Source organism: Tubulanus polymorphus, chromosome 11 (assembly GCF_964204645.1).
Source record: "Tubulanus polymorphus chromosome 11, tnTubPoly1.2, whole genome shotgun sequence".
In the NCBI taxonomy this organism is placed as follows: Eukaryota; Metazoa; Nemertea; class Palaeonemertea; order Tubulaniformes; family Tubulanidae; genus Tubulanus; species Tubulanus polymorphus.
Window position 1 is genome coordinate 9,725,755 of NC_134035.1, and position 21,908 is coordinate 9,747,662.

At 37.4% G+C, this 21,908-nt stretch overlaps 2 protein-coding genes across 2 annotated transcripts; one reads left to right on the top strand and one right to left on the bottom strand.

Annotated features, from left to right (window-relative positions):
* Nucleotides 1-83: 83 nt before the first annotated feature.
* Nucleotides 84-12,105, bottom strand: LOC141912957 (1,4-alpha-glucan-branching enzyme-like). Its single transcript, XM_074804394.1, has 14 exons — nucleotides 11,956-12,105; nucleotides 11,422-11,591; nucleotides 10,583-10,698; nucleotides 10,189-10,305; nucleotides 9,442-9,586; nucleotides 9,174-9,264; nucleotides 8,402-8,611; nucleotides 7,684-7,799; nucleotides 6,827-6,957; nucleotides 5,879-6,057; nucleotides 5,051-5,253; nucleotides 4,185-4,369; nucleotides 2,660-2,908; nucleotides 84-1,387 (listed from the first exon to the last, which is right to left on the bottom strand). The coding sequence occupies exons 1-14, from the start codon at nucleotides 12,054-12,056 to the stop codon at nucleotides 1,337-1,339; spliced, it is 2,064 nt and encodes a 687-aa protein (XP_074660495.1). The 5' UTR covers nucleotides 12,057-12,105; the 3' UTR covers nucleotides 84-1,336.
* Nucleotides 12,106-12,611: 506 nt separating this feature from the next.
* LOC141912532 (protein lin-9 homolog) lies at nucleotides 12,612-21,681 on the top strand. The gene is made up of 16 exons (XM_074803788.1): nucleotides 12,612-12,636; nucleotides 13,234-13,269; nucleotides 13,524-13,579; nucleotides 14,207-14,368; nucleotides 14,913-15,049; nucleotides 15,517-15,642; nucleotides 15,967-16,130; nucleotides 16,546-16,679; nucleotides 17,419-17,532; nucleotides 18,028-18,129; nucleotides 18,214-18,294; nucleotides 18,446-18,571; nucleotides 18,973-19,077; nucleotides 19,332-19,406; nucleotides 19,591-19,685; nucleotides 20,062-21,681. The coding sequence occupies exons 1-16, from the start codon at nucleotides 12,612-12,614 to the stop codon at nucleotides 20,168-20,170; spliced, it is 1,647 nt and encodes a 548-aa protein (XP_074659889.1). The 3' UTR covers nucleotides 20,171-21,681.
* The last annotated feature ends 227 nt before the right edge of the window (nucleotides 21,682-21,908 follow it).

The window sequence follows — 21,908 nt, forward strand, 5'->3', positions numbered from 1 at the left end:
AAGTATTCCCGACTGAAGTCAGTCAAACAGAAAAACTCGAAAATCCAATTCATTGCTTCAAAGACAAGAATAAACATCATATATTCACTGAAAGCTATCATATATTATATCATCCTATAATTTAACGTCAACCATACAATCTGATTTGAACAAGCACTACTCTATAACATACCAGCAACATCTGAGACAGATTACGCAATAAATCATCGTTCTGCAATACGAAGCATTTTTGATTAAAACAGTGACCAACAGTTGCGGAGAGTTTCAAACATCCTGAGAAAGCTTAAAACTATTACTGTAAGTATAGAGAAAAATTTCTTATTCTTAAACAATATGTTATTCATGATCAAGTATAGTATCATCTACTATTTCATTGAAAAATACAAAACCATAAACTTCACAAGCTTTGTCAACTCACATAATCCGCAGTGGCAAAGCCTAATGATCTCAATGCATCAAATATGAATAAGTTTTTAACGATTTTTTGGGACATTGTGAGATACAAGTGTACGTTCTTCAAGATCTCTTGTTCCCATTATTTGGAAAAATTATCGTCTAGTAGCCTCCAACCCTGGATTCAGTGACTTGATCGGATGTAATCTTCAAAAAGAAATTCAATTGTTTTCCGAGTACCGTGGTTACAAAGACCTCGGATATTACCATTTTGTCGCCTAGTACCAACCTAGAATTTCGACCCAATAGGGCAATACCGATAATTTCATACATGATAAAACAAACTATTGGTTATATAACAAACAGATTTTCTGGTGCCCTGGAATTTGTTCTAACATGGTTCCACTGTAGTCGAGAAATGAATCTATAGAGAATCCCATGATAATAACGAAAAGATATAGAGTCTGAAAAATGTTACCACGAGAGCTAATAGTTTATTCTAATACCGTAGTCATCTTCAGGAATATTGAGTTACTGAAATTATTACTGTGGTATTCTCTATAGATTATCGTCATAAATCGGATATAGTGTTTTATCGACGGTTTCGAGTAAGGAATGTCGATTAAAACGTTTCTTATTGAAAATCATATCATTGAAAACGTTTTCTTCTGTATTATCGCAATATAACGTGCAACGAAACGTGTAGCAGGTTTTGATGTTATTCATCAGATCAATACACTGTTCAATAAGAAGGCAACGATAAGCTCTTCACTCATTTCAAACAGATGAATCGATCAATCACTCGAAAAACTCGAATAAATTAGCAATTGCATTGTATCGTTCTATCAAGCACATTTTCAGTATCTACTACCGGTATATAATATCTCATCGCAATATGGCAGTTTTAACGGTCAGTATACGAATATGGCACATCATTTGTTCGTTAATCGCTCACTTTCGCCAACAGAAACGCCGTCCTACACGGAGCGTACACCTAGAAACAGAATACAGACAATTATTTCATTTCAAGAGAGGAAAATTGAAAGATGATCGAGATGAATCATATTTGTTACGTAGGAAACAAGGAGGAACGGTGAATTGACGATTGACATTGCAATATTTCCGATGCAGTAATGAGAGACCTAAAATCCCAGTAAAAAGTTTTGAGTGGTTACTACTACCGGTACCCTTCTCCAGTCTAAAATGATATCATCATATCACTTTAGGCCTGAAAAAGAAAGGAAGGGATCGGATCCAATAGCTCAAATGTTGTTCATTCTGTTTACCCTGGAATATCTAATGCGTTTCATTCAATCTGTATAACATGTTCACAGCTGTAGCATATTAACCAGGGTGTCCTATACAAAATAGACGTTTCCAAGCTGTAACAACTTCGCTCAAAAACATTTTATTCATTCTGTATGACAAACAGAGCTGTACACATATCGACCAGGAAGGATAATGCAAAATGTCAGTTCCTAACTAATTCCACTCAAAGACCTCTCGGAGCAGAAACAATCTCTCCAGCCAAGTGCTATTCACACTCAAAATACATCGACATGTTCAGTGTTACATACAAATGTATGAGCAGCGTTAATGAGCAAGACCCACAGTTTTGATACCACATTTTATTTTGACAGTTTCGAAGTTTCAACTTAACATCATCATCAGAGAAATGAAAATAACCTTTTGAAAAAAATTGTTGCTCTGATGATGAAGTTTAGTCAAAACTTTGAACATGTCAGAATAAATTGTTAAATCTAAAAATAAACTGTTACATCATCACAGTTGTTAGCGGAAACGTCGCTCCTCAAATAAAATCATTCTGATATAGAATTTTTCAATCTTGGCTTCGTTATTGTGGGATTTCTCTCGTTATCATCATACACGGATATTGTGTATCTTCTCATCTTATCATGTTTCCCACAGATCGTAAAATCCTTCTTCATAACTTTTCCGCATCTCATCTCTTGTTTTCGGACTTACGAAAAACGGCACATATAATCACTGTAATCTTAATCCTTTAATCTTAATCATTTGTCATATTCTTGCATAAATATCCTGTCATTTTATTTTGTTCTCAGTACGCCTGATGATGGCTAACAGTTGTTAGCCGAAACTTCGCTCCTCAAATATAATCATTCTGATATAGAAATTTTCAATCTTGGCTTCGTTATTGCGGGATTTCTCTCGTTATCAACTGTGGGTTTTGCTCATTCTGACTCTGAAATACAGAGATTAATATCAGTCTCAAACAGTCACGTACGTGCATTGTGTTTTTTCGACACGAATAATGCTCGGGAATCGTGACGAAGTCGGTGTTGTGATCGAGACGCGAAAAACCGTCGAAACGCGCGTCGTCCGTGTCGAGCACGATCTTGTACTTCCCGGGCACTTCGACGCCGATTTTGTAGTCGGTGAAACTTTTCGTCGGGTGAAAGTTGAAAACGAACACCACGTCAGCGCGTTCGAACACGATCGTCTTGTCATCCTCGTGTTTCATACTGACGTACGCCTACAAATAGAGAAAATACAATACATGTTGTGAACGGTTCAAGCAAATATTGGCTGATTTTCAGCTGAAACCAATCAATAATCCCACACTATATTGATATTTCAAATTGTTGCGAAATTTATCTTTTTGCTTTACATCCTTCGGGCCCCGATTTTCACCAGACAAACCCTGTTGGATTGTTCATTCAACCTCACAGGGTTCATAGTGTCCATGACCAATCTCATATAATGACTTTCAAGGGCTTTTTTGACTCCGATACCAGGACCATAGTAATAATAATAATAATAATAATAATAATAATAATAATAATAATAATAATAATAATATAACGGTCATATGATCATTACATTTGAATTGTCCAGAATCATTGTTTTCATTGGAGTTGAGATAAATCATCTGACTAGTGTACAAGACCTAGCAATACCATAATCTGATATGCTGTGTACACCCTAGATGATATAGATGACCAAAAGGTTCAAACGCGAGGTGAGATGACGCCATTCAAGGAACATGATGAAAATGATTTAAGGATTTTACAGCCTATTCCATGATACTCCTTGGTTCTCATTTCTGCTGAACTTAAAAGTTGACCCGTTAAATCATGATCAAGCTAACCACAACAGAACCGGCAGCTATAGAAATGAACTGAAAGCAAATTTTATAAAGTTTACAAAATGATCCAGCCGATTAGGAAAAACTAGGTAAATATTTTTCTAAAGTATCGTCAATATTATGGGATTGTTTATCATCTTCCCCACTGAAGAATACAGCAGTCCATCTGTCAGCTGAAACAATATTGTTCCGCGTAAAATACACAAATACTAACACATGTTCTCAAAGCATTGAGTTTCAGTACCGTTATCATTTCAAATGGCGGTTAATAAATAATATCTCTATTTCAATCGATAATACTGATAAAATAAGGCGCGGTTGAATTTTTTTCAATCATTTTTACTCCAAGATACAATTTATGATCTACTATGTAAAGAGGGTCCCTACAGATCAGTCATTCCAGAATTCAACGACTTTTCATGAAGAAAAATTTCAAATTCCGAGGAGTGTCTGCATTGCTATCATATCCCTATTACAGTAGACTCCTAAATTTGGAATGTTTTCATGGTAAACCATTCAATTCAATGGAATCTGTATAATGAATAGGCCTAAAACCTAAAAAGTTTCGAAATGCCATTTTTAAATTCAAGGATATTCAAGGACCTTAAAAAACATTTTCAAGGAATTAATGAGTCGTAGGGACTCTGGTAAAACGAGAGAACACCTGCGGAGCGCCGAGCCAGCCGTATTTTGCTTCCACGTTATTCATCGCGCTGTCGAAATCGTACAGGTATCGATAACGTAACGTCTGATCATCGACTAAATTCCACTGGCGTCGCGCGTAGTGATAGCTCTCATTGTTGCCGTGGCGCGGGAAATCTAACCACTCCGGGTGACCGAATTCGTTACCTGAAATGTAATTAAAACCGAATAGAAATGAAATTGAAACCGAATAAAAGTTTATCAGGGTTCTTACGGGTTGTTAAATCAATTTCATTTTCCATACATTTTCTTTATCCAAGACTCGGTTCCACAGTTGTGAGTTAGAGTTAACTCTGAGTTAAAATCAGTTTATTTTCGATGTTTTTCGGTGAGAGTCAAATTTAACTCAGAACTGTGGAACTGGATCCTGATCATCAAATTTCCACACATCAAGATTTTTCTCAAATGTGTAGGGGTTATGAGCAATGTGTCATCTAGAAATTGACAACCTGTTGTTATCAAAATTAGAAGACAATTAGGCATACAGCCATTATAGTCATTTTTTTATTTTCCATACCTTTTCCATAGCCGTAGAGAATAAAACAAAATTTCTAAATTCCTAAATTTGGTTTCTATGTCAGTAACCGCCTAATTGGGTAAAAACTAATCCTGGTTCCAGCTATACCAATTCAGGCGCAGTTTACTGTAAAATTACGAACTAGACAAAAATTTCTAATTGCCCATTTCTCAAAATTGAAGTTTTATAAAAAGTGTTTTATGGATTTTGCCCAAATTAAAGGAGTTTCAAGCACCTTTAAAAGCATTTTACGCCTAGAAAGAGTTTTTAGGGAATCAAGGAGTTGTAGGGTGTTTTTTCTTTTCACTCACCCATGAAATTCAGGTAACTTTCCCCGCCGAGCCCGTGCGTTATGAGCCGAATCATTTTGTGTAACGCGATGCCGCGATCGATGACCGGATTGCGATCCGTTAAACACGACATGCTCCAATACATCTCAGCATCCATCAACCAGAACGCAATAGTTTTATCCCCGACTAGCGCCTGATCGTGACTTTCAGCATACGCGATACACCTATTACATTAATGAATATGTGTTTCAATAAGTGGATAATTCAGAACAATCTTAATGTGTTATAAATACAGCAGGCAAACTTGCACAAGTCGTAGCTCTTGGGAGCTAATGAATCTATCGGGATCATTTATCTATTACGTACGCATGAAATTTGACCCCCCCTTGTAAGCAAAATCGGCCATTTTTTCATGAACATTAAGCATTACAGTACGCAATTGCACTTACCCCTCCCCAAATGCGTACGTAATAAATGAATGATCCCACATGACTTATGCGATTGAAGCATAAGTCGAGTTCTTACAGTAACTGTCAAAACGTACGAGTAAGTAAATAAAACTTATATTCAGAACTACCTCGAGAGACCACTGTCAGGGAATGATGATGGTCTCAGGAAAGTCCAAAATGTTGTTTCTTTTAATTTTTGACGAGATAAATATGTTTCATTTTTTGAATCTTTTATATTTGTATGTAGTGGTTTTGAGTCTAATCATCTTTTCTCCAGGTCTGAGTGTACGGTCTATTCAGAAGTACATTCAGTAGATATTGAGCCTGTTAAACCTATATTCATCATAAACGTATCTTGAATTCACTAATCGAATCGAACGACAGTAAATAATAAACGTACTTTTCACCGTGGCGTCGATTGATAAGCGTATGTATGAGATCAGCCAGATCCCACTGTTCGTCGGACTTCTCTTTGAGCATTTTAATCCACTTGTCTGGAATAGCCATCGCGAGACGATAATCGAAACCGGTTCCGCCTTCATCGACGGGTCGACATAAAGCCGGCATTCCAGATACCTCCTACAATAAGAGGGAGGGCAACACTGTAATCGGATAATTAACCTTCAATAGGGAATTGTCCTGCTTATTTGATTGAATCAATTTTGATTAGATTTTAATTTTGTAACAGTTACAAACCCACCACACCTGCCATGAATGATACAGAGGGTTTTTGAGATAATTAATGATCAATTCACAAGTCTCAGACATTTCTATCTATTTGATTTGTACAGTTCTCAATCTTCAGTTTCAATACACCACGACCGACATCCTTTATTTGATAGGTCTACGTGTGTTGTTTATTTGTTACGCCCCAGTAATTCTCATTTTCAATTTTAAAATGTAAAGGTGAAGTCCGTAATGTATGTGCAGTCTGGACGAATACTTTTTGAAAAATTTCTGCCGATGAAATATCCGTGATCAGATAAAATGTGTAAAATCCCACAATAATTGAATGATTGACTAAAAAGTTTATATGAAATGTAGAAATATTTCAGGCAGTTTCTACCTTTTTTTTCATCTAAAATGACATCATTCAAGATTGAAGAAGGGTGGCAGAAACCGTCCGAAATATTTCTACATCTTAAATGAACTTTTCAGTCATTCATTCAATCATTGTGGGATTTATCACTTATCAGGGGTAAGTAGTTCATTTTCATGTCTAAAGTGAAAAACTGGACTAAAATGAAGCCTAGACGATCTGTAAAATTGATCATAAAGGTGTTGGTCGGGAACACAGATTTGTGTCGGCATTAGGTAGAGTAACTATTGTGACCGTGTTTCGACTTACTTCAGCGACTGTCACTAAGAATGAAGGGTATAGTTCGTGCATTAGGTGATTAGCCAGCATCAAATATACTAGCGATTCGGTATCGGTATTCAACCAGAAATATTCGCGGTAGTCTCCACTGAAGCCTGTGCCTGCAAAATAATTTATCAAATTTACTTAGGAGATACAACAAAATAATCACAATTTTTCCACTGCATATATATATATATATATATATATATATATATATATATATATATATATATATATATATATATATATATATATATATATATATATATATATATAGAGCAAAGAGACATTTGCAAAGCTGTATGTATCCTACAATATCTGTGTGATGACACAGCGATGCTGTCAGGCAGACATTGTCCATGAAATGATTATTTATTCTTATTCGATTATTAATTCTTATTAAGTTTGTGTCAGCTAGAAAAATATGTTTGGTCATGCACAGATGTGTTCAATAACTAAGGCTTAGTAGCACAGTGCCCATGCTCAAAGTAATACATGTACATGCATTGATTGAGGGTGCTCCTCTGTAACATTGGGTCCTGATATTGAAGAAGGAGGTGGACTCTAGGATGAACAAGTCATCAGTGTGAAGGAGGACGAGTCCTCAGAATGAAGGAGGCACTGAGTCCTTATGATAAAGGAGGAACTGAGTCAATCTGAGTCCTCGGTGTGAAGGAGGAAATGACAACTCAGAGTGAAGGAGGAACTGACTACTCAGTGTGAAGGAGGAACTTAGCCAGGAGGAACTGACTGCTCAGCGTTAAGGAGAAACTGACAGGCACAGCATGAAGGAGGATCTGACTGATCAGTAAGAGAAAATTCATAGATCAATTATTCATAAATACCTAAACCGTGGCTGTGATAAAGCATCGAAGTAACTCCATCGAATCTGAAGCCATCGAAATGATATTCCTCGATCCACCAGCGTAGATTCGACAGTAAAAATCTCAGCACTTCCCAACTTAAAATTAGATATAAATTTCATTCATTTAGAGATACATGCAGGTTCTCTACAGATTACATAAAACAGTGAAACTTGAAACCCAGTTCCACAGTTATGTGTTAAGATTTGACTATGAGAATTTCAACTCATTGAAAATTAACTCTGAGTTAACTCTAACTCACAACTACAGAACAGGGCCCTGAAAACTGTTGAAATAGGTCCAATTTTAACTTGAACTTCATCTCTATTCATCATCAATTGACTTTAACAGGGTGGCCACTTTTCGCCCATTCACTCCCCGAGTTTTCTATGTAATTACACAAAATTCCCTGAGTAAATCAGAGAAATTCCTAGGGTTTAAGATGCTATAATTCATTCATTTTTCATTGAATCACGTACTGATAAAGAAGCGTAGTCATTAGCATCATCCGAAATCCCCAAATTTTCCAGGTTTTTGGAAAAACTTGTCAAATTCCCTGAGTTATTGCAAATTTTCTAGATAGTTTTAATTTCCTGAGTTTTCCAGGTTTTCCAGGTCAGTGGCCAGCTTGTTTAAGTTAAAACGAGTCCATAAATCCGACCCCCCGAATTCTAGAATCAACCCACACACATAAACATACCTCGAATAATTAAATAGTCTACTATCCCACAAATCGTGGTTACCGCGAGCACCGTCATGGAAGAAGCAACTGTCTGTACCGTCGAACTGGTTGATACCGTCGATCGTGTTTTTTGACGCGTGACTGTGTACGACATCGAGAAGCACCGTTATACCGAGTTCGTGAGCTTTATCGATCATCTGTTTCAACTCTTCCGGAGTTCCGCACCGACTAGAACACAAGGAAAGCATTTAAAAGCGACATCGGTATTATAACACCTAGCCTATATCTGTAACTATGTTTCAGTCATCTCTACCTGGAGAGAAGTGATATTGGTATCACTACCCCTAGTCTATATCTGTAACTGTGTATCAGTCATCTCTCCCTGGAGAGAAGTGACATTGGTATTATTACCCCTAGCCTATATCTGTAACTGTGTATCAGTCATCTCTCCCTGGAGAGAAGTGATATTGGTATCATTACCCCTAGTCTATATCTGTAACTGTGTATCAGTCATCTCTCCCTGGAGAGAAAGACATTGGTATTATTACCCCTAGCCTATATCTGTAACTGTGTATCAGTCATCTCTCCCTGGAGAGAAGTGATATTGGTATCATTACCCCTAGTCTATATCTGTAACTGTGTATCAGTCATCTCTCTTCACTTGATAAGAAATCACATAAAGTGCTCAGGAGTAAATCAACAAGGCAAGTATCGGTACCTCAAACATCTCATGAAGAGCAGAGCAGGGATAAGAATAGTGTATCTTGCCCAGGATAATCATAGCATTTACCTCGACGCAGCAAAGAAACTTGTGACTTGATAACCAAAACTACCATAATATGCATGTTCCATAACAGCCATTACTTGTATTGCATTATACCCTACAATATAACAGATACCAGATTATAGGTTCAACTGTCCACTAACTTACTTATTTCAAACAAATGCTTAGGGCGGATGATTACCGCCTTTGAAAAAAAAACACCAGGCCTGTGCCAAAGGGGTTCTAGGGATAACGAATGACTGGCTTGATCCATACATACAAGGTATTTGCTTACCGAGGTATTTGATACGGGGAAGTATGTTATCTTTGAAATGGGTGTACGACGCCACTTTTCCTTCCCATGATGAAATGCCCACGTGACATTCGTAAATGCGTAATCTATCAGGTTTATCAGGATGCGGATATTTCCAATCAAACGCCTGAAATACATTAAATGCAAACAGTTCACTATATCATAGAGCTGTCAATAATCGCAGAGAAAATGGTGGCAGAATTGACGAGCAACACTTGTAATTACTTCAATAATTTGTCCCTACAATCCAAATTCGAACCCAGGGGGCCAGTTCCATAGTCATCTTAAACTTTTCAACTTAAGACCAGTCTAAGAACATGCAAGTTCCATAGTCTATCTAACAATTTAAGACCAATCTCCAGACTTAAGCCTACTTTTGGACTAAGTTGACTGTGGAACTGGCCCCAAGGAACATGAAAATGGCTCCTGATATCCAATTGTTGCAAGATGTTACATGAAGTTAGATGAAATTAATCTAAACTCAACTCAAATATTGTATCATTTATAGTCATTAATAAGTGAAGTTTGACCCTCGAATTCCACATGATGCGCTCCACCAATGCTTTATCTTTAATCGATGAAGCCATTTCACAAGCTCAATAATCAAATTTAAGTTTCAGTCCGACTCAACTCCTTTTCAATCAGTAATACCGGTACTTTAAAGAACGCTAGTTTTTGATCGATTTCCATTAAGAACTGTGGAACTGAGTTCAACTCGTATATTCGTACCTGCGGCGGATTCCAGAACACTTGATGATATATATTTGTCTTCTCAGCACGAGTGACGTATTTCGCCCACGGTGAAATACGATCCAATAGAGAATTATCTTTACTGACCACCAACAACTGAAAATAGACAACGATACTTATAACGGATTCTGGACTTTGGTCCGTCATTCAGCAATCATGGTGATTCAGCAATCAGGCTGAGGCAAAAATCTGGAATTTTTGCTTGTTGGCCTAAAAGTAAGCACTTTTGTGATACTTTTTTCATCAATTAAGACTGCAGCCCTTGTCATCCATAACACACTTATTAGCCAGAGAAATTAACAAATTAAAGCCCAGTTAGAGCCGGAATCTGGACACAATACCCAGGCTTTCTATTTTTTTTTCACTGACTTACCTTGACAATACTGCCGTGTGGTATGGCACATGAGCCATCTGCATTAGCAGCTATTTTCACCTCCCATTTGCCGTAATCTAACTTGTCAAATTTGTACTGGAATTTGTCCCAATTATCTGCAAAGATTGAGACATTCAATTATTGAATCGGCTAAATCTAAAAATCAACGAAGAGGATTGATTCAACTCTGCCTTAGTTCTATAAACAGATACTTTCTACAAGAGTAGCTTTTTTTACAAATTCTACTTTTATTCTCTGATAGTCAAATCTTTCTTCACACCGAGTTCCTCATTTATCCTCTTTCACACTCCTCATGATATCTGATTTCTCATCCATCCAGGCAATCCTGTGGAAAGCACCTTACATAATTGATTTTTTTTTAGGGGTCATTCTTCATGAGTACCAGACAGAGATTACCTCGAACTTTGGCCATTTTGACAAATTTGTTTCTGTTACACATTTTATGTATGACATCAATTTTTCAACAAATTCATGACATAACAGTGATGATTATTATTCTGTGACGTCATAGCGGCCATCTTGACGCGCCTCGGTCACTGCTTAACGTGGATAAATTAGGTCCCGACCATAAACGTAAATAAGCTAGAAAATAAGCTATTCACATTTTTCTGACTATATTCGGGAAAACAGTGGAATATATAGATTGGATCTGCCCTATGTGATAGGACACCAAAAATGGTATTAATTAATATTAATTAATTATTAATTACAATTTATTAATTTCTTCTTAATAATAAAATAAATACAGGTCTAATAATAGATTTGAACATTGGGATTGCGACGAATTCACTATGAAAGTGATCCATTTGATTTCTTACTAAAATCGCCGCGAATGAACAGAGCATCCGCTCCCGGTGCCCATTCTCTCCATACAATAGCATTATCCGGCTGAACGTGGTATCCGTAATACTCGTAACCTCGCGAAAATTGGTCGAGACTTCCTTCAGCTTCAGCGATATTCTTGCTTAAATCCTCGAACAGGCCGTACCTTAAAATATGCAATAATGCAATATGTACAACAGAGATATAATATTAGATGACGATCCTACGAAACAGATAAAGTTAAGGATGGTAGTCTATTAGCCATTGTGTTTCCCAAGTTTCAGGAGAGCCCCGTTGTAACGACGTCTGGTATTCAGAGACTTATAAACAGTCAGTTAATTCAGACTGCAGAGTAGGTTCACTTGTCATATTAAGACCAAATTGAAGTTGTGTTCAAAAGATTACGAGAAAAAATCAAAAAAATTTATCCCGAACAGACATGACAGAACAGAACTTAACTGCTTAAAGTTAATGTCAGAAGAAATAGACATCATTCTTTACCCTCCTCAATCAGCACTTTATCATTTTACCTTCTCTTAATTTCTCTTTCGAACGGCTTCAGATATCCATCGAGCTCGAAAAGCTTATCTATTTTGGGCACGACAACTTTATCTGGATCAACAGGAGCCATAGTAAACACTGGGCATTATCGGCCCAAATGACAGCACATAGACAAGGTCAATAATATACCGGAGCAACCCCTGACGGTGAACATTCAACTCAATTCAGTTTTATTTTCAGTTTATTTTGCTGAAATTAAAACATATCTTTCAGTTTAAGTGTTCATTACAATTAAATTGGACTTTTCAGAAACGATATTTCACGTCCATCAATTAGAAAACGATCACTTAGAGTTCTAGTATACCGATTGATAACTGGGGACTGGGGTGGGGCTCGAACCCAAGTGTTCAATGAATTCCGTTATTTCATTTTGTATCTCAGTACCCTGATGATGGCTATTAGCATTTAGCCGAAAGGTTGCTCGAAATATAATCATTTTAATAGAACTTTTTATTTTTGGCTGAATTTATTAGGGGATTTCTCCTCGTTGTTCGATGAACGCGTTCTGTATAAATCACGACCACGTGCTATTGTTTACATGTTGTTTGTGGGAGATTGTTTACATGTTGCGCGTGTCACATGTTCCCAGAATCCTTTTGTTCCGAAGAGGGCGCTAGCATTCAAAATGGCGGACGATTCAGCTTTAGAAAGTGAGTTACAAAAGATGCGATTATTTACGGATAAACCACGTCTAATCGACGATACGGGCGCCGATTTGTCGCGAATTCACTCGATTTCAACGGATCGATGTGGCACGATTTAATCTGACGATTTCTGTGTATAAGACGACGAGAAATACAACGAAAATATGCTTGAAATGCCTGAATTTGGCGAAATGTGTCATTGTTTTTCCTACACTTTTTAGTTTTTTACTTCTCGCGACTCGGCTGCGTGCATCATCTTCTTACTTGTTTACTCAAACATGCAGCCCTGCTAAATTGAGCAACGAATTAGTACTGTAATTATGATAGCTGAAATTCCCAAGTTTACTGACTGCTCCTCCCTACCAAGCAGTGTGACTGAGTCAGAGTGTTGTAACTGTAACCTCTGGCTTTAGACTTTTCAGTGTAACCAGAAAATTTGCTAGGCCTAATTGCTTGCTGCTGAAATTGTTATTCTTTCAACAAGTATAGTATGGAGGAGAATAGGGTTTGGCTGGTTTTCTGGTTTGATTAATAAATAATAGTCACTACGTGAAATTTGTTGAATAGATTTAATAACAACTGTTGTGATATATTTTTTCACAGATTCTTCAGCTGAAGCTTTGGTCAGTTTAAAAAGTGGTAAGAATTCCAATAGAAAAGTAATCGGTTGTTCAATGTTCTTTTGATTTAACAAACTTGTAAATGTCTTCTTTCATTTATTGAACATTATGCATTCTAGCTCTTCAACGGTTATTACCTCGATTGCGATGTAAATCGAATTATAAACTCTTCACTAGACTTAAAGCGATCAATTAGCTTAAATCCCTTCAAGACTCTACAACATATTTATCATGCTGATTAGTTATTAAAACCCTGTTTTGTTCCTATTTCAGGTAAAGGTAATACATTCGCTGCACCGGCAAATCCTAGTCCAACAAGAAGAACATTGGTAAGATATATCAACTGTTGAAAAACCAATTATGAGAACTCGAACTTTAAGGATTGACTGTGAAACCTTTAAGAGTATCTTCGACTATGTACAAGAAATTTTGCCAGAAAGCCTTGAACCTGGGATCTAACTAGAAATTCTTAAACCTAGGATCTAACTGAAAGCCTTGATCTTTGGATCCGACTAGAAATCCTTACACTTGGGATCTGTGAACGAACCTTGAACTTTGTGCATCTCAGTGTTCTTCTTAACAAGTTTTAGAGGTGCGGCCACCCCTCTGATTTTTACATCCACCCTCTGAAAATCAGCCACCCCTTATGAAATATCTGCTCCCCCTGCCAGATCGGAAGTCAATATTCTATCAAGCTTAATTTTTTGGAGGATCGAAAGCCTTGCTACTTTAGCTGCCACAAAGTGATACACTTAAAAATGAATGCAGCCGCCTTTTAAAATTCCATTAGACCTAACCCGGGGGTTAACTCAATTGAAATTGAATTGAGTTAACCCCCAGGTTAAAGTTAATACCTGTCTATAAAACCGGGCCCTTGAGCTTTGACTGTGACTAGATAACTTATGCTTTGGATATCACCTTATTTTCAATACGAAATATTTTCATTTTATTCAAAGTCGTCGCGGAATAGAAAACGAAATCGATTGTTTTTCAACGATGACGAAGACACGACGACCGGGGTCGGGATGCGAGCGTCGCCGAAAAAACAAGCGAAAGTTTCAGCCGCAGCAGCATCACCGGCGAAAACACCGCAAACAAGGGCTAGCACTAAAGCATCCGTATGTGTCCTTAATTATCGTTAAAAAAACATTGACAATTAGGCCTGATTATATTTTCAGCATTTTTGAATGATTTAAAGACAATCATTAACTCTTTCAGTGCTGACAAATTCTTACTCTTAAGTGCTGGAGATAATTTAAAAATTTTGGAGAATTTCACCATTTCAGTGCATACAACTAAAGTGAATCGATATCGCAGTGCGATGTATTGTTAGTTACATATATTTCACAATTATTGACTGGTGCTGCCATCTTGCACTAGAGATTATAATTAATAACACTGCTGTGCGGTGTATTTAGCAAAGTCCATCACCGATTCATATACACGGCACTGCAGTGTAGACACACTGAAAGGGTTAAGCATTCCAACTTGGGTGTTAGATTTTGATCTACAGTCAAAATAATTAAAAATGAACTGATTTAATTTTCTACTAGATGAGAATCAAATTTAACTGAGATCTGTAAAACTGGCTTTGAAGTTATCATGATTTTTCATTCATGAACTTAACATATAGAATTACATCGCCATCATCATTTATTATAGGCTGTGCCGAAAGGAGCTTTGAGTACCCCAGATAAGAAAGTGGCCCAAGCTATCGGAGTCCGATTACGCAATTTACTCAAACTTCCGAAAGCTCACAAGTGGGCGTGTTACGAGTCATTCTATTCAAATCTAGACGCGTAAGTCAATTTTAAGTAGTACTAGCGCAGAATATGGCCATTTCTCTGAAATGGTTTGTTCAATCACAGCATAACTTAACAGCTAAATCTTGTTTCTAATTCGATTTAATCTTGATCAGGAATTGTTTGTACCAAAAAAATGTCAGAATATGATTTTCAACACAGATTTCTCAATCATTGAAATCGATCAGTCCCAAATGATTCTTACTAAAAAGACTACGCCTTTTTAATGCCATCATTGCAACCTTGAAAACACTGCCTTTTAACAAATTTCGTGTTATAAGGAATGTGTTATTTCCATTGAATTTGAGTGAAATTGGTGTTACGTGAGGACTAGCTTTAAAAATGATGACGTTGATAATAACATGTTTTAAACTGTACCACACGATCCTAGCTGAACAGGCCTTATACAACTATTACTACTAACACTTAAACAATTTTTTCCGTTTTGTCTGATTATTTTCTAGGCCGATATTCGAGGGTGAAAATGATTTCTGTATCTGTCTGAAGGAGACGTTTCCGCAGTTGAAAACGATGAAACTGCGTCGAGTTGAGTGGTGCACGATTAGACGATTAATGGGTAAACCGCGCCGGTATGTGTCAGTCGTCGTCTATCATTCCCCCAATGACATCATCGATCGAGAAATGGGAAGAATGCACAGGGTGGCGCCACTGGGAATCTGGGAAAACTCAGGGAATTTGACATATTTTACCAAAAACCTGGAAAGCTATGCTATTGAACGTGTGATTCATTGAAAAATGAATGAATTGTAACATTTTAAACCTAGAAATTTCTCTGATTTCGAACCTAGAAATTCCACACCGAATTTTGTGTAATCGAACAGAAAAATCAGGGAAAACTTGTTAAAGGAATTTGTAAAAGTGGTTACTGTGATGTTTTATCGGTGGTATTTCAGGTGTTCGGCGGCATTTTTTCTTGAGGAACGAGATTTGTTGCATAAAAAGCGCAAAAAGATTCGGTTGTTGCAGCAACGTAAAGTCGGCGAATTGAAACTGGACGATTTGAAAGATCTTCCCGAGGATATACCGATGCCACTTGTAATCGGCACCAAAGTCACAGGTGATTACTGAGCCTTGCCGCGTTTTAGTCCGAGTGTACAGTGAAATTTATCTCAGCAACGAGCAAGCCGATCGGTGCCACAAGTTTTTGTGCGGCAAACTTGCTGTGTATCTGCGCACCTGGTCTAGTGTGGCAGGGTTTCGTGCCGTGGCTGAGTCTAGCGATGCCCCCCTGCCGAGAGCGTATGTTGCTGAGCAGGGTTGATGATAAAAATGACAATTAGGGTCTTATTTTGTTAGACATTTTATGAGGAATCCGGCAATGTTTGACATGGAAGCTATTTGTAGAGCATTTCCTACATTCATTTCCGGCCCAGTTATGTACCTGTATGTGGTAAATGTTTAGAAATTAAGACTTTCTGAAAATGTAAAAGTAATCGAAAGTATTCATTTTGTAATTGGTTTGGTTTTTACAGCGAGATTACGTAATCCACAGGATGGTCTCTTCTCCGGTACTATAGATGCGTTAGATACAGTGAATAATACATACAGGGTGACCTTCGAAAGGAATAATCTTGGAACGCATTCGATACCTGATTATGAAGTACTGGTATGTATTCAATACGCTCAGTAGGGGCCGTAGAATATCCTGAGTGTGGTTGCCCGTGAGCTTAGGCAGGGCGGCCACTGACCTGGAATGCCCAGGGCATTATTGACAACGCTTTACTTGATTCATGAATTAAAGATGAACAGATCGTAACATTTTAAACCAAGAAATTCCTCGCATTTGCTCGGGGAATTTTGTGTCATAAAATGGAAAATCAGGGAAAACTAAATTGTTAATGGGAGGAAAGTGGCCGCCTTGTTAGAGTGCATTTCCACAGTGGATACCCCCTCTTCACTCGTCAAGGGATTCAAACCCACTACGCTAAAGCTGTTCCCCGAACACCTTGACCTCACGAGTCATTGGAGTCGTTACTAGCCAACCAGAATCCGGTCGTACCAATCACAGCGCTTGTAACAAACGACATTAGGCTTCTGTTGGTTTTACTGTTAAATGGACCAATCAACGAACGTTTTACCGAACAAGGGAGTATTTCGCAAATTGATATATGACGTCATGCGCAACAGCGCCAGTAAGGAAATCACGCTTCGTGAGGCCAGGGGGCTGGTGGAAGCGAGTCCGGGAGCGATACCGGACCCCTGGCAAGCGAGGATGTAGATACCCATGAAATCATGGGATAGTTATATGATACATCATGAAACTCATATTCATCAGATTCATGAATTATTTTAAATTTCGTATCGTATTTGAATATATTTAATCGTTCTATTTTCCCTGTTTGCAGAGTAACGAACCTCAAGAAACGATGCCACTGTCGGCGTTCCAACAACGTAATCGTCCACGACAGAACTTCCTCACGCCACCGAGATTCATACCGGGTATTAACTCACCGCAGCTGGTACGTACGGTACTCGTTCAGTCCTCAATACGACATCAGGGCCCTCAACAAGACATCGGGGTCCCTACGCTTCCTTGATTCCTTAAAAAAACTCCTAAGCTGAAAATGATTTTAAATGTGCTTGAAACTCCTTTGATTTGAGCAAAATGCGCGAAATTACTAGTATACAGTAGACGCTATGCCTAAATCGGTAAAGTTGGAACCAGGATATATTTTTCTTTACCCAATTAGGCAGTTACCGAATTAGAAACCGAGTTTAATCGTGTAAAGGATAATAATTGCTTATAAAACCACTGAATTAATGGTTTACCGAGATAAACAGTACTGATTTAGGTGAAGTCTGCAGTATGATGTGAAAGTGATGCAGACACGTGAAATATGGCATTTTTTCCTTGAAAACTCATATCCAGGAATAACCAATTAATAGGGACCCTGAATCATCTAAATAAACGCCGCATTGAGCACATTTTCAGAGCGGTTTATCGTTTATTTCAGTCAAACGATCCGTTATTGGGAGCTTCCCCGCTGAAAGGACAACTACTAAGCATGGAAGGCGGAACCTACGGTGGATTCCCGATTAAATTCCTTGTACTATTAGTAAGTGCTCAAAAGCTCCTGTCACAGTATAAACTCTTATCGATAAAAATCTGAACTGAAATGACGGATATTTTTTTTCTGTAGACTCGACTATCGAAGATTCTATCGATCAAAAAGGATCGGATCAAACATCTACGAACTCTAAACACCGACGCTGAGAAAAAAGTAAGTCGTACATGAAATGATAACTCTTGGTATAATTTGTTTAAGTCCCACTAATATCTTGCCCCAAGAGTCTGTACAAGCTCTCTTCCATACCTCGTTAGGCTCGTATGGTTAATACTGAATCATAATTGTTATATTTTCTTGTATTCAGAAATCGTTTGATTGCGACATCGACCTCGATTTCCAGAAGAAATACGCTTCGACCGTGCTAGATCTGGAACGTTTAAACAAAGATTTAAACAATTATTTAGTCGGAGTTCAGAAGTTCTGCCATGAGGTATTTACTGCTTCGATGTTAATACCGACAAACCATCCAAATATCTGATATTTTTTTAGCTCCGCTGTGACCGAAGATGGATTCTTTCCCCAGGGGGCACCCCTTAGGGTGGAGTTTCTGTTTCTTCAAATCGCTACTAGTCCTACAGTTTTAAATCGGATCAATTCCAAATTTGGTATGAATGTTCTACGGACCAATAGCTACAAAGTACAGAGCCCTTTTTGGATTTGGCCAAAAGGGGGCACCCCTAGGTCTGCAGCTTCCATTTCTTCAAATCACACAGCGGAGCCGATAGGCTCCTTGTCTCACATTTGAATCGCGTGACTTTCTCAAGTTATATTTAGGTTACACTATTCTCTGGTTATTACGTTTAAACTGATTATTGATGATTTTAATTGTAGCTCGCTCCGGAGCAAGGATTAGGACCGCTAGAACAGGCAGGCGAAATTAAAAAGACTTGCGAAAACGAAGGAAATGCAACGACCGTACGAATCAATGCAGCGCAGGTCAGTTTTAATTCCTTAAACATAAACTTCAACCTCCAGTTCTATAGTTCAGCAAGGACGTGACTACCACTAATATTTTAAATAGTTACTAAGCCTACTCTGTTAAGACCTCCACTACCAAAATTATTGAAATGCGCTCAAAATCAGGATAATTTTTAAGTCCACTTTCAAACTTCAATTTCGGACATCAAGTTGTGTTGAAAACTACTAATTTATCAAAAGATCATTAAAAGTGGTGTTTGTGTTCGTTCCAGGGGAAACGCTGCGTAAAGAATGAACGCTCTTTGTCGCTTGTGTCGCAACTCACTTCTCTGATGTTACAAATAAAGGTTTGTTCAAATATAATGTCACTTAATGTCATCTTAATGTCATCGAAACCTGCCTTACTTAGTCTTACTGTAAACTGATAGTCAGTTTACAGTTCTGACAAATTCTAATTTGTTGCTCGAACTTTGTTAGAGATATGAATTATATATATCATATCGCTTGAATTAGAATATCTTATTGTTTCAGAATTTTGCCGAGAACGATATGAATTCGTTTGAGTTCAAATCTCTTCAGGAAGCTCTACTGGAAATTAAGAATTCGTTGGACAGATCGAATATCAGGTATCTATCTATCTACTGGAATGGTTGCGCTCCTAAAAGCAATTGAAACTCCTCTTAAACAATACAGGGTCCCTACGACTCTCTGAACTGTTTCAGAATGGAAAATGCTTTAAAGGTGCTTGAAACTCAATTTTGAGAAATAGGCAATTACAATTACATCAATTTTATTATTTTGATCTATAAACAGTACTGATTCAGGAGTCAGTAATAGGAATATGAAAGTGATGCAGACACTTCCTCAAAATTTGAAATGCTTAAAACTCTATATCCAGGAATGACTGATCAGTAGGGACCCTGTAGTAGTCATAGTTGGGTCTTAAATAAAAATCATATCAAGACATGTATATCATTGCGAAATGTTGTTTTTGTTTTTCAGCGTATTTCAGAACAACGTCGAAGTGCATGTGAATCACATACAAAGTGGTCTAACTCAACTGGGAAATCTACACGCGTTCTCGGAACCTGCTCCATACTCGCTGTTATAATGAATTCATTCGTGTTAAGAGATGATGTGCCAACTGATTTAAATATGTATCGTATTATCAACATTTTATGCCGCGAAAACAGCGAAGATTGTCCTTTGAAATAAGATAATATCTCTTTAAAGAGGTAGATTAGGGATCATTCTTTTATTACGTACGCATGAAATATGAATTTTCCCTCCCCTCTGTACGCAAAATCGGCCATTTTTCATATACATTAAGCATTACAGTACGCAATTACACTGACCCCTCCATCTCCCCTAATGCGTACGGAATAAATGAATGACCCCTAACACCGTGGTTCATTCTAAGAGAAATGTTAAAGAGTGCTGAGCTATTAAAAGCTGCTTTCTCGAATCTGAACCACCTCAAAGATTTTATACTTTATCACCATTGTTTCTCCAAAGTTTGGTCGTCCGGACTTCGCCTGTGTTCAGGACTTCAGCCGAGACATTTTTAATTCGAATTCGAACTGTAACAAATGGACTTATTTTTTCATTTACCCTTGTTAAGACTTTACAGTAAAATTCTGGGGTCAGTTGCTCAAAAGTTGGTTAAAGATAACCGGTGGATAACTACCATAGTTACAATGAAGTTTTAATTGTCTTTGTGTCACCTATCCACCGGTTAACTCTAAACAACTTATGAGCAATTGACCCCCGAGTGTCTGAAGGGTTAGTTAAGTTCAGGGCTGACAGTGTTGAACAAGCGCCGAGTACACGGAATATGTGTTCACGTGTTCTTCTGACTCTTTGTTTGAACCGTTCAACTCTTATACAACTCAAGTCATAAATTCAAAAACGATTCCACTTAAGCTTCTGCAATAATGAGCAGAATCAACTGTACTAAGATTTTTAGAAGTACAGTGGAACCTCGTTTGGATATAAGAACTATAGAATTTCATCCCAAGTAAGACAATTTGATTAATTTTATACTGGATATAATGAACTCAAGAGTTAGAACGAACATATTTTCTGGTCCCGTGAAGTTCGCTGTAACAAGTTTCCACTAAAGTACCAGCGAGGAAGGGGTTTTTTTGATCGACAAATTTTCCCAACTTCTTCGGTAACTCACGATTTGTAAAATGAATTTTGTTTAATTTTGATTTGGTTTAATGTTGATTTGATTTAGTTGCTAACTCAAGTTTTCATATTAATTACTTTCTTTATGTACATGAGCATATGTATGTATTTTGATACAGTAGAACCCGCTTAATTCGGATCTTTTGGGACCAACCAAATTCATACGGTGTATGGGAAATCCGGATTAAGTTGTTTTCTTGTATATTATTGAAAAAATGAACTGCAAATATCATCCGGATTAGACCAAAATCCGGATCAAGCGGGTTTGACTGTATCTCAGAAATTTATCTATACTACAAATATTGAAATGAAATGCAGCAGCTAGGTATTAGTAGATTTTAATGAATTGGCAAATGCTGTAGAATATGTAAGATATAAATTATGCATTTTAAACTATGTAAATATATATATGAAAAGAAAAAAACATTTGATGCTGTAAATAAAATGATATATCAAAATGATATGGAGAGAGTTTACGATTGTTTATTGGAGATAGTAATCCTGAAATCAGCCGCGGGCTTTGTCCTCTTTTAAATACCTAAGTCATAACAGCATAGAAATTGAACGGTTCTTCCTGGACGGAATGGAATGGGATCATTTATTACGTACGCATAAAATTTGAATCTTTCAATCTACCCCCTCCCCCCCCATAAGCAAAA

What these genes read in the sequence shown, in the direction of transcription:
- LOC141912957 (XM_074804394.1), bottom strand. Translation starts at nt 12,056, where the DNA reads ATGGCTCCTGTTGATCCAGATAAAGTTGTCGTGCCCAAAATAGATAAG. An exon ending in CACACGGCAGTATTGTCAAG is followed by an intron (nt 10,306 to 10,582) that starts GTAAGTCAGTGA and finishes GTCTATTTTCAG; the next exon opens with TTGTTGGTGGTCAGTAAAGA. An exon ending in TGTTCTGGAATCCGCCGCAG is followed by an intron (nt 9,587 to 10,188) that starts GTACGAATATAC and finishes AATGTATTTCAG; the next exon opens with GCGTTTGATTGGAAATATCC.
- LOC141912532 (XM_074803788.1), top strand. Translation starts at nt 12,612, where the DNA reads ATGGCGGACGATTCAGCTTTAGAAA. An exon ending in ACACCGACGCTGAGAAAAAA is followed by an intron (nt 18,295 to 18,445) that starts GTAAGTCGTACA and finishes TCTTGTATTCAG; the next exon opens with AAATCGTTTGATTGCGACAT. An exon ending in TTGGACAGATCGAATATCAG is followed by an intron (nt 19,686 to 20,061) that starts GTATCTATCTAT and finishes TTTGTTTTTCAG; the next exon opens with CGTATTTCAGAACAACGTCG.